Here is a 12709-nt window from a genome sequence, read left to right on the forward strand (position 1 = left end):
TGATTTGAGTCCCAGTTTCCTTTTCATCGCTATTGTTTTCCTGTGCAAGTCCATTCATTTCAATTAGTTTCGCCTTCATATGTTTGTCTAATTTGTCGGTATAATCAACCAGTTCTGTGAGGATCCTGATCACCAGTGTTTTAAACTGTGTGTCTGAGAGTTTTGCTATTTCTCCATCGCTTGGATTTATAGGCTCTGGGGCTTTGAGATCTTCTTGAGCCATTTTTGGTCTGTTTGTGCCCGTTAAGTACGAGAAGCAGAGCCTTGGACTCCCAGGTCGCTGGGTTGTGACGCTATATGTGGGGGTGTGGTCAGAGCGGGGGAAATGGCGATCTCCTCTGCTGTTTTTCGCAGCTGGGTGAGGAGCAGAGCTTTAGGTGGTTCACCAGGGCGGGGCCACTCAGGTCACTGGGTTATGACGCTGTATGTGGAGGCGGGGTCAGAGTGGGGAAATGGCAGCGACCTGTGCTGCCGCTCGCCGTGGGGCCTGCTCAGTCCCATAGTCTCACCACCCACTCCCGCGCTTGTCTATCTGCGCAGGAAGCGTGACCACAGTCAACCCGCAGCCCTGCTCCCTCGCTGTTTCCCCACGGTCACTCGCTGAGTCGCTTACTAGGTCCAACCCTGCTCCTGGGTTCCACGCGCCCGAGTCTGTCTGACCGAGTTTTTCTGTGCAATCCTGCTCCTCCAGCTGCTGGTTTCGCCCCTCTTACTGGTCAGGCTGAAGAATTTGTTGTTATCAGACTTCCGAAAAGTTCAATTTTCTGTGTTCTGGCTGTGTTTTCTGTTGCTAATATTTAGTTGTCTCTAAACTTGGTTGTGAGAGAAGGCACAGCGTCTCCACCTATGCCTCCATTATATCTTCTAAAAATGAGGATATTTCCTATTAACTGTAATATCATTATATCCAAGAAATTTAATATTGATATGATAACACCTAAGATACAGTTTATATTCAAACTGTATCTTGTTGCTGTTTTAGTGTCAGGTTCAGGTCCAGTGATGGGCTCCCCATGGCTTTCGGCTGTCATATCACAGAAGGGACATGTATATTTTTTTAGGATGGGAGACATAACAGCACATTCATGTGCTGATTTAAAAAATCTAGTAGAGAGTAGAACTAGATAATGCAGAAGTGGGGGCAGTTGCCAGAGCAATAAACTTAAGAAGGGGAGAGGAGATGGGATGTATCCTTAGTGGGGGGATGACCTTGGATGGGAGCACGGACAGTTTGTCCGGAGTAACAGGAGAGAAGGCAAAGCCTATGGGCAGGTGTGTAGAGTTGGGGCAGGTTGAGGAAGTTCTTTTGTGATTGCTTTTATTTTGGTGAAATAGGAAGGATGGTATTCAGCTGAGAGGAAGGAAGGCGAAGAGGCGTGGTAGGTTTAAGGAGGTTTGAAGCCGCCGTCTGAGATGGCCCCCTTCAGACTAGGGCGTGCGTGTTGCTGAGCGTGCTTGAGGATTTTCTCAAGTGTGTGCATTTATGGACACTCTTTAGGGAGTCATTTCGTAGACTTCAGCTTCTGCAGATGCAGTTCCAGGAAACTAGTGTGTCTGAGGAAGGGCCTCTTGACCATAGGCTTCCTCTCACTTTGGAAAAAAAGGCAGGCTCTCGCCTATGCCAAATCTGAATTAATTATATCACCCTTGGATTGTCCCTGCTTCTCGTCTGCTCATTGGTCTTTTTTAATTTTTAAAATGTATTAATTGATTTGCGAGAGAGAGAGAGAAAAACATCAATTTGTTGCTGAGTTTTTCCACCTGTCTTTTTACTCACCTGTCCCCTGGCACGTGCCTGACCAGGGACCAAACTCGCAACCTTGGGGAGTCAGAATGATGCGCCAACGGACTGAGCTACGTGTTCAGGGCTGCTCATTGACTTTATTGTTCCTCTTTATTTCTGTTCTTAAACCAGGGGGAAAAAACTTACTTTCTGGAAGCAGGATGCCCTTCTTAACTATCCTTTCACCCCAAATTCCCACAGCTTATCATGCCACTTCCTTGTGTCTAGTTTTCACCTTTCCCGTGTGTGTGCGTGTGTGTGTGTTTCTGTTCTCCCCACCTGTACTTCCCCTCTGCTTTCCTGCCTCCCCTGTGAGTGTTGTCTTTTCTGTGTCCTTCAGGCTTGGTCGCGGTGGCAGGAGCAGCTCCGGCATGTCCAGAGGGAGACACAGAAGGTGGTCTCTGCAGTGAAGCACCATCAGCACTGGCAAAAGTTGAGATCCCTGAAGGCCTGGCTTGAATTCCTGCGGGTCCGGAGGGCAAAGAGACAGCGGAAAGGTGAGCAGGAAGTCCCGGGCTCAGCGGGCAGAGGGCTGGGGCACAGTTTCTCCTTCTGCCAGAGGTGCTAATTTATTAAGGAGAGATGTAATGATATTGAGATTGAGGAGGAAAATCCATCATCCTCAATTCACATTTATTTTCTTCTATGCGTACATTTTATTCAATGGGGTTTTAATTATCCTATAATGACTGTGTTGCTATGATTAATATGATGTATGTAATTTTGCCCATCGCTTTTTTCCATACAACTAACCAACACTTTCCTATGTCTTTAAATATTCTTCATTGATGTTATTTTTTTTAAGATTTTATTTATTTATCTTTAAAGGGAAAGGGAAGGAGAGAAGGACAGAAATATCAATGCATGGTTGCCTCTCATGAGTCCCCTGCTGGGAACTGGCCTGCAACCCAGGCATGTGCCCTGACTGGGAATTGAACCGTGACCCTTTGGTTCGCAGGCCCGTGCTCAATCCACTGAGCTACACCGGCCAGGGCAGATGTTATTTTTTTAATGGTTATATTTAATAGGATGGCTTACCTTAATCTACTAACCATTCTTCTATTGATAGATATTTGGATTTTTGTTTGTTTCCAGTTATGTGAATGTGTGTAATTTGTTGTTAAGCTTTTTTAAACATTCTTCAAATGGTTTATTTCCCAGTGAGAGTCCAGAAGTGATAATGTGTAGTTCACCATCATCAGTACTGTCTGTACTTTGATTCTTCGGCCTGTGCAAAAGTGACTCAGTCTCTGCGCTGGATGCTAGGTTGGGCCTTCCAGCTTTTACCGAGCACTCTCTGCAGAAATCTCTAGGCTGCCAAAGCTGTGCCTTGGGAGAGTTTGAATGTGTCCATTTGAAGCTAGTGACAGGAGACCACTGCCTGGCTGCCCAAGCCCGAACCGGAGGGCAGTAAGCCGTTAGGAACGATGAGCTGCAGACTAATGTTCCTCCAGTGACAGCATTTGACTTTCAGGACTGACTCCCTTTCATTTCCTGGACTTCAGCTCATCGGGCCATTAGCTAATCAGTGTTAAAAGCTGATGAAGCTGGCAGCCTGCATCAGCCTGGCTGAAAGCTCAAAAAACCCTTTGCCAGCACGTTGTCGGAACCGTGTGTCATTGACTCAGCCCCTAAAGTCCCATCTGGGAGACCTCTGCAAAGAGGCAAAAACAAGACGGAACCTTTGAAAGCGGCAGTCACTGTTCTTACTCATCAGTAGTAACTATGAGCCTCAGCTCTTTGATTTTATAGCATCTTCTTCCCCAAAATTCCAGACCTTTTCTCTTGGAAAGAAGAGATGTAGCTAAGGGATTCCTGATAACCTTCCCGTGTTTAGAAAACATTTATTCTAGAGTTCTTTGTGAGAGCAGCCTTGAGTCCCTGCTGTCTGCCAGTAGTGGGGTTCACCTTGTTTTTAAAGAAGCTTCCAATTCATTGCTCGGTGAGGGGTGTCAGAACTCGTTATTTTCTCTGTTGCAGAGCTGGCTGAGCGATTCCACCAAGTCACTGTTCTTCAGACACACTTCTGTGACTGGCAGTGGGCCTGGCGGCAGAGGGAGAGTTTGCATGCTCACCACGCGCGGGTGGAGGCGCTGGCCGGAAGGATGGTGCTGCGTCGGGCCTTCACTCACTGGAAGCACTGTATCCTTGCCAGCCTCCCAGCCCCGCCTGCCCCTCAGCCAGGACAGCGCGAGCTCAGCATCCTGTAAAACGAGAATCAGGAGATACGTAGGAAACAATTACTAAACATTTAATAGTGCTGATCTCTCTTGATTTCTTTTAAGGTTTTTGGATTGGGGATATTCATACAAAACAGTATGTATAGCATATTTATAGTTTAAAGAATAATAAATGAAAACCTATGTACCCACCACTAACTTAAAAAATAGAACATTGCTAGCTCTCGTCTGCTCCTCTCTGCTTGTATTCCCTTCCCCCTCCTCCTCCTCCTCGGAGGTAATCCTGCTGTCCTGAATCTTATGTCAAAATTTCGTAGCCTTTCTCCCCACTAGGTGGTGGAAATAGCCATAGCCATTTCTGTCTCAGAAATTTGTCTTATTTCATGTCTGTTTTTGAAAGCCCTCTGTTCTTGGCGGATCTATCGTCATGATCATAGCTTCCGTTTATTGAGCGCTTACCGTGTGTGGGCGTTCTGCATTGTCCCCGTAATCTTCATAGCGGTCTTGGGGAGTGGGCATCACTGCACTCACTTTACAGACGAGGAAGCGTTCAGGGGAGCCAAGTGGTTTTCCAACTCACAGTAAGACATTGGCAGAGCCAGAGTTTTTAAAGCCCATGCCTTTGAGTCCCGCACACACTGCACCCGCCACAGCATGTGCCCAGGGGTGGGGGTTTAGGGGCTGCCTGGGCTGTGCATCCACACGCTGGGTTGTTTATCAAACTCCTGCTTTGCTCTAAACTCCTGCCTAAGTTCTGGAACACGCGGAAACTCGAAGATTCACAGTTGTTCATTTTCTAGTGGGGGCGACATGACAATCTTTACAGTGTGACATGAGAGGTGCTGTTATGAGAAAGGTTTACATCAAGTCCTATGAGAGCTGCTGTGGTGATTCAGCCAAGGAAATGTTTGAGCCGAACTGAAGTCTTAGGGGAGGACAACTTGGCCCAGCGGAGAGGTCGGGGGCGGTTTCCGGGGGGAGGAGTGGCACTCACACAGGCGTAGATGAGGGAGAGCCTTCAGAGTGGGCGGTGGGGTCGTAGTGAGCTGTGGGGGGTGGATGCTGACTCCCCTGGTGGGCCGTGATCAGGAATTTGGGCTTTCTCTTGGCAGCACTGGGGGTCCTCTGGAATTATTTGAGAAGTGGTACAGCAGGTTTATATGTTGGAAGGGCAAAGCTAGATTAGAGGAGCGAAGCCAGCACAGGGACACCAGGTATATGAGGTGCTGTCTCACCAGTCTGTGTGAGGAACAAGTCCGATGAACTGCAGGGTGTTGGGGGCGGGGACAGAAGAGCAGGAGAGATTTAGGGGGACAGCAGACGGACTTGGCAACTGGGTAGATGGCGGGAGTGGGAGGAGAAAAGCTTTGAAAGTAACTCCAAGGTTTTTAGCTGAAACATCTGACTGGATTGGGAGGCCAGAACAGAGAACGCAGGAGAGAGAAGTTCTGCGTTAGATACTACGATTTGGAAATGCTTTCTGCAGTTGTTGGCAGTTTCTCTCAGCTAGTCTTTGCTTCTCATGAAACGGGCATCAGAGGAGAGAAAGAGGAGGCCAGCTGTTTGAGGAGTAACTCACATGGAATCCCTTTGCTCACTCATCCTTGGCTCATCAGGAGGAGACGGGGACATCAGCCGATCTGCATGTCCTGTGCTCCCTGCAGCCAGAACCCTTCAGACGGGTCGCTAGGATTGTACCGTGTGGGGGTGGCAACCCTGTTGAGACCAGAAGCCTTAACTCCTGCAGACATGCTGCTGTGTGCAGAAGCGGCTGCCCGGTGGGCGATGGCAGAGGAGCACTGCAGGCGCCGCTTGCTGGTAAGCACGTCAGCCCTGCTCAGGCCCCGCTCTGGGGGTCCCGGACCCACATCACGCTCTTCCAGGGCCCCTGGTCCTGTGGTGCGCTTCAGTCGAGAAGTGTGGTGGGTGTCCCCATTGTCGTTTTGGATCAGAGATGGTAACGGTGTGGGGTCAGAGGAGACTGGGGCTATAAAGGAATCTTGGAGATGATCTGGTCCTGGGGATTTTTACATGGCGGGCCCCCGTTTTAGTGGTGGAAGCCTAGTCTGTGGAGTTGATCGGAGCAGCAGTGCTGAGGATGAAGCGAGGTCCGGGGAGCAGTACTGTTCTCTCCCCAGCCCTCACCAACTCTTTTAGCGTCCTGCGAAGTTCCCAGAGCAGAGCCAGAGAACCCCTGATCTCTTCGGTCTTGGCAAACTGAAGCCTGGGCCGGGAGAGCATGGGCTTTGCTCCTGCCACGCGTGAGGCACTGATGGAGCTGGAGCCCAGCCCGTGTGTCCTGCTTCTGCCTCAACCCCCTACTCACCACGGATTCCTTCTCTTCTCTTCTGTTCCTGCAAAACACTGCATTTATAATTGTGCAAGTATGCACGTTGACCCCACCTAGTTAAAAAAACCAAAACATCATAGGCTACAAGTCTGTCTCCCTTGCGAGGGGCTGAGCTGATGTTTTTGACCTTCGTCTGTAGTGTTCCCGTCTGGGTCAGGGGGATGTGCCCTGGTCAGAGGTCAGGGTGCGTTTGTTCCCGTGCGTCACCATGGACAGCGGGGAGTGGGTCGAGGCTGCTTATTAAATGGCTCCTGTGCGGCCTGGCCTGTGTCAGGCTGCCGTGGAGACTCAAAGCAGGGAAACACTCTCGGGGACAGGGGAGCAGCTGTGACCAGGTGTGACTGAGCTTCTTGTCGCTGCTTTTATTTTTACAGACAATTTTGATTTGTGACCTGTAGTGTCCTTTCTTCTTTTGACAGCACTTTTGCTTCGGAGCCCTAAAAGACAATGTGACCCGTGCCCACCTGCAGCGAATACGAAGGAATCTCGCTCACCAGCAGCATGATGTCATGGTGAGGGTCTCCTTCTGTATCACGGGGCCTCTCCCGATGGCCACTGTCTTTTCAACCTTTGTGTGTACAGATTTGCCCCCTGACCTGTGGACTCTGAAACCGTGGTGCCCGCTTTCTTTAGTCGTCCATGCCAGCCAGTAGAGAAACCTTTGTCATTGCCTTGTTTAATCCCATTTTTTATCTGTTTGCTAAGAAAATTGGTACTTGAATCGGAGGTCAGGGACTGTGGACTCGGACCCCGACCCGGGGAAGGGGGTTTGAGCCTGCCCTCTAGGGGGCCGCGGTGGTGTCTGCGCCGTGGGTCTGTTCCCCGAGGGGGCTGGTTTACCCAAGGGCAACGGGCGTTCCAGCTCTTCTTGTAGACTGTGATTCTGGGTGCACAGGGATGGCATTTACTTGTTTTGTTGTTAGTTATGAAGACATTTAAATGTATAGAAAAATAGGAGCACTAGTGTAATAAACATTTAATTCATCTAAACTCAACAATTGGTAATATTTGCTATATTTACCTCCTTTTTTTCTTTTAAGATTTTATTTACTTATTTTTAGAGAGAGGGGAAGAGAAGGAGAAAGAGAAACATCAACGTGTGGTTGCTTCTTGCATGGCCCCTACTGGGGACCTGGCCCAAAACCCAGGCAATGTGCAGGCATGACTGGGAATCGAACCGCTTGTCTGGTTCGCAGGCCGGTGCTCAATCCACTGAGCTACACCAGCCAGGGCTGTTTGTTTCCTTTTGATGTCATTTGATTTTCCTTTGTTCTATGTAACTTCTATAACTGGACGTCAGATCGAAGGGCTGGATTAGATTGAAGTTTCACATTTTTTGGCGAGACCACTCCGTAGGCAGCACTGTGCGACGGGCTCACTTTCAGTCTCTGCAATTGCATTGCCTCTCACAAGGCCCATATTACAAGAAATAGCTTCTGATTTCCATAGAGTGGAAGAGCCTTTGTTTTGCTTGTCGTGTTGACCCAGAATAGCTCCACGTAGCTTCTCCATAATCATTTTGCAAGCCTGTTACCTGTTGGGTGCTCAAAACTGAGGTAATTCCCGCTTTGGAGGACCTTACAATCTTTTGGTGCAGGGATTTCCTAACTAATAGGCTAAGAGAGATCGGTTTGTCTTAATAAACTTCCACTTTCTTCCTGTTTTGTTTCAGCTGCTGCGCAGGTTCTGGAACCTCTGGCAGTCTCAGATTGAGCAGAGGGAGGAAAGAAAGCAGCTGCCCTTCCTGCATGCCGCCCGGGACCACTACAGGTGGGGGCTCCCCAGGGACCCACTGTGATGGGCTCACTGCTTTCCAGGAGTGACCACTTGCCCTTCCATGAGTTATGGCAGCAGGTTCAGAAAGGCCCTGCTATACACCAGTTGTTCCTAAGCTTGCATTTCCCTTTTGGCTGATTAGAGGAAAGGCAGAATGGGAACATTCATGCTGGTTCTTGGCCACCATTGTTTGAAGTGTGTGCCTGCTAGCTCACCGCCTCAGTTCTTCCAGCTTTAGCAACATTCACGTTGTAGAATTCATGCATTAACGCTGTTCAGGAGAAGGCTCAGGCCAGGTGACTATTTGTGGCTTGGTCTGAACTGTGCAGAGGGTGTCCTCAGTTTTTTTTAGAGTTAATCGTTGAGTTAAAATACATATATGAATGCACCACATTTCCATGAGGAAAAGTCAGTGTATAGGAGGAAAGGCAGAGAGTTAAATGAAAGCTACCGGGGTCCCTTCCTCCAACCCCTTGGTCTTACTCTTCAGAGGTGAGCACTATTCACTACACCCCGCTGCCTTAAAAAAAGCCAGTTTAAGGCACTTAATTTGCATATTTGTAAGTTTAATTTTGGAACATTTTTTAATAAGTCAGAATCCCTGTGTTTAACAGACTCAGTTTGGACTTATTATTCTAAGTCCTGGTTTACAAAATTGAATGTAGTTCTCATTCTCGAAATCACTGTGTGAAGGGAACACGGTGGTCATACACAAGCCTCAGAGCTCAGCCTTAAAACAAGGGTATTTGGGGTCTTCATGCTGTTCCCTTAGTTCCAGAGATGCTGCACTTGGTGGCCTAGTTAGGTTCACAAGAAAGTTGGAATCACTTTTGGGAAGCCACAGTCCAAAATCAGGGTTGTCTTTAACACTCAAATGTAATTACATCTAAATTTACCTGCCTCAGAAACAAAATAAAAATTTAAAAACAAACCTGGAAGCGGGGTGGGCAGTACCTTGGCATTCTGTCTTGTATTTCAGAAGGATGTTGCTGCGCAGGTGTCTCCGGTGGTGGTTACAACACACTCAGAAGAGGCAATACAAGCAGGTATGGAGCAGTTTGTAGCAGGTACCTCTGCTGGCTTACATTCTTGGATCCATTTCCTCTGGAAAAATTCTTGGAAAAGGCCTGTGCCAAGAGATGTGGTGTTCAGACTTGGACGAGAGGGTGCTGTGAAAACTGCACGGTATTTCCCCCAGTGCTGTCTAGTGATGTCAGAAAGTCTGCATCGTTCCCACTCCTTCATCTGCTTTGAAAATGTGGGTGTTCTCTGAAAGCAGTGCGCTCTCAATGGCCGTTCATTCCACGTACATTTTACTCACATTCCTTTGTTAGTCAGCTACCCATCACCCAGTGGGACCTTAGAACATAAGTGCCATGTCCCTGTGCTAAACAGTGTGAGACACGGGTACCCACAGTGGGCGGGGGGAGGTGGGGGTCAGGCTGATGGATTAGTGAAGGCAGAGCGAGAGAAACAGGTTCTGCTCCATGTAAGAAGGGCTTGCTGAGCAGCCGCGGTGCCTCGGACACTGTGCTGAGCACTGGGACACGGCAGAGAGCTCTCCCAGGGCCTGTAATTTAGCCCCAGGGATCTCGCAGGCCGGCTCCAGTGGTGTGTGGCTGTCTGGAGTGCTGAACCGAGAAGGATTTCAGGGCCACGTTCAGGCTCAGGGGAACCGGCGTTGCCCACACGGGCACTGCAGTGCCAAGTGGCGCCGTGTGTGCCTCTATCCGGCCACGCCTGGCCGTTCAACAGGGCGACACCTGCCAGACCTGTCCCCGTTATCTCGTATGCCCTCTTGATGGGTATGAACACTTGGGCCATAGGAAAAAAACTTAGATAAATATAAATATGTGTATAGACACATAAATATACAAAGAGATGTTTAACCCACTTTTCATTAAAGTGAACAGTTTTCCCCTGTCATGTTAGCAGAGATGAAAAATGATTTAAACTTCTTCTCAATTTTGTGTAGGAAGCAAACCTCCTTCAAGGGGTGACCCAGAAAGGTCGTTTTCTTTTTTAATCTAAAGTGCACACAATGGTCATTGACTGTTTTACCGTAGCTGCTACAGGCCCGAGCTGATAGTCACTTCCAGCAGAGGGCCCTGCCCGCGGCCTTCCAGGCATGGAGAAGACTCTGGCGCTGGCACCAGCAAGAAAGTGTCCTTAACGCGAGAGCAGCGCGCTTTCACAGGTACACGGCGGGGGGCAGTGTCTGGGGTCTAATTTTCCACCCACACAGCCATTTGCTTTGCCTTTCAGCCTCCCAGGCCTGTGGGCCCAGGTTTTCCTTGGTTTTTCCGGTAACGTGCCTGCATTGATTCCGTGTAGCAGGAAGACAGCTGTATTTTCCCCTGGGAAATCTTTTGTCCATTTTTATTGCGAATGCTTTCAAAACGGCCTGGGTTTTATGCCCCTTCTACCATTTGAAGCCGCAGTGAGCTCCATTAAAGCTGCCCATTAGCTCTCTGGATCAGTGTGGTCAGACCTTGCCTTGCTCTGGCAGGCGTTCTGGAGTGTGATTTCCGTGAAACGTTTTGTTCCTGTTCTGCTAGACCTGGTTTTTTTGAAGTCGTGAAATTAGGACAGTCAAGGAGCAGAGCTGAGTCTTCTTAGCTGCCAGCGGGGCAGAGATGTACGTGGAACGTAATGAAGTGGTTCATTGCTAACTCCCTGTCTGCCACTATGCCAGGCCTGACCTGATGGTAGAGAGGAAACTGATAGACAGACTCTTTGGCCTATGACATCATCATCTTCCTCGATAATTCCCTTCTGCCGGCAGTCCTGAGACAACAGGTTCGAAGCAATACATGGCTCGCCCATGTAACACAAACAGTACTTAGCAGAGCCAGGGTTGAAATTCAGAGCTCCTTGATTCCAAAGTCCAAGGAGGAGGAGGAAGATCTTTTTAGTGACTTTGTGGGAGATGAGGCTGTCACACAAGAAGCTGTTGAACAGTTCAGGAGAACAGATCCTTGTGTCCTCAGTTGAGTCAGACACAAGGTCTAGAGCTCAGAGCTAGTGCTGAGGCTGGAACCTGGGGGAGGCCTGGCTGTGAGCCACGGGGGTGAGGATGGATGGCGGGAGTGGGAAGGATGAGGAGGACCAGGCTGAGGGGGTTGCTTGATCCTATAGGTAATGAACAGACGTTTGTGGGGCTCAAACCCACAACCTTGGCGTATCAGGATGCTGCTCCAACCAGCTGAGCTACCCCGCCAGGGTATCTGGCTGCTTTTAAAGTTCAGTGGAATGTGTTTGAGATTGAGCCATGTTGTATGTTATCAGCAGTTCAGCCTTTTATTGCTGAGTAGTATTCTGTGGTATGAATGTAGGACAGTATTGATCCAGTTAAAATAGGAGTTGTTTCCTGGGTTGAGCCGTTACAGATAAAGACGTGGTGAACATTTGTGTTTGCGGACTGTTCTTCTGTCGTTGGATAGACATACCTAGCATGTGCGTATAGGCGGTCACGTCATTTTATGTTGCCATCAGAAAAGATGAGAATTCTAGTCGCTCTACACCCTCTCAAACATTTGGTTTTTACAGGCTTTCTAACTCAGCTGTTCTGATAGGCACGGGGTGCTCATGTCCCTGACGACCAGTGACGTGAGCATCACCAAAGCCCGATCCGCTAGGAACAAAAGCCGTTGTTCGACCAAGTCAGACCCAGTGTAGGAAGTCCGAGTGCCGCTCCACCTGAGGGAGAGGAGTTTGCAAGGTTCGGGTCCCTTCTGAAGGATTCCTCGGGGGTTCAGCGAGAAACTGGGGTCAGTTTGGGGTTGGTTGCTACTTCTGAGGCAGGATTAGGAGGGACAAGAAGTGGGGATCCCCTCACCGGGAGCCCTGCCATGGGCCTCCTCGGGAATCAGTGAAAGCAGCGGAGCTCGTCTGGGGGTCGTGACTCCCCGTGGCGTTCCAGCTGCTGGGAGACCGAGGGGGAAGCTGTCTCCCGGCAGCTGCTTGACCCGTGTTTGTCCTGCCCGTCGGACTGAGCAGCGCGGCGGCTCAGGTTTTGACTCCCTGTCTTTTATCATGTGTTTATAGACTGCAGGTTTATCTTTTGTGAAGTGCCCATTGAAGTCTTTTCTCTGGCTTTGAAAACATTGGGTTATGTGTCTTTTTATTATTACTGATGTATAGTTCTTCATATATTCTGGATACAAGTCTAAGGTCAGATATATATACATATTGAAAATATCATCTTCCAGTATATGGCCTGCCTTTTCATTTTCTAATAGTATTTTTTTTTAAATGAGAGCACGTGGCTTTGCCAGTGCACAGCCCCTGGTGGCTGTTGACCAGTTGTCCCAGCACTGCTTTTGTGGGCTTTGACTTCGTCGCGGTGGGCAGCTGGGCTGAGGCCGAGGTGACAGAGCAGTGGTACTAGACCTGTCTCCCCGTCTCCCTCTCCTGGGACTCGGGTTTTAAATGCCGCCTCCTGGGTGGCCTCAGACCTTTTTGGTCAGCCCTGGGGGCCAGGCATCTGTTTCAAGCCACTTGCTCCAAGGAGTTGTGTCCTGGCTGGTCAGCATGGACCGGGACGGCTCTCACTGGAATCCTTGGCCACTGTTGGCAATTCAACGTGGAGCTGCAGGAGAACAAGGGTTTCAGAGTCGG

General features: G+C 49.2%; 1 protein-coding gene across 9 annotated transcripts in view; it reads left to right on the plus strand.

Moving 5' to 3' along the window:
- SFI1 (SFI1 centrin binding protein) overlaps positions 1-12709 on the plus strand; it is a 73127-nt gene that overhangs the window by 48591 nt on the left and 11827 nt on the right. For all 9 annotated transcript variants that reach the window (XM_053669790.1, XM_053669789.1, XM_053669788.1 and 6 more), the window contains 7 exons: positions 2124-2280; positions 3764-3925; positions 5711-5781; positions 6733-6825; positions 7986-8083; positions 9069-9135; positions 10156-10286. In XM_053669790.1, coding sequence (XP_053525765.1) covers positions 2124-2280; positions 3764-3925; positions 5711-5781; positions 6733-6825; positions 7986-8083; positions 9069-9135; positions 10156-10286 — 779 coding nt within the window. The remainder of the gene's footprint in view (positions 1-2123; positions 2281-3763; positions 3926-5710; positions 5782-6732; positions 6826-7985; positions 8084-9068; positions 9136-10155; positions 10287-12709) is intronic.

Source organism: Artibeus jamaicensis, unplaced genomic scaffold, assembly GCF_021234435.1.
Source record: "Artibeus jamaicensis isolate MK-2021 breed Jamaican fruit bat unplaced genomic scaffold, CSHL_Jam_final contig_525, whole genome shotgun sequence".
Taxonomy (NCBI): Eukaryota; Metazoa; Chordata; class Mammalia; order Chiroptera; family Phyllostomidae; genus Artibeus; species Artibeus jamaicensis.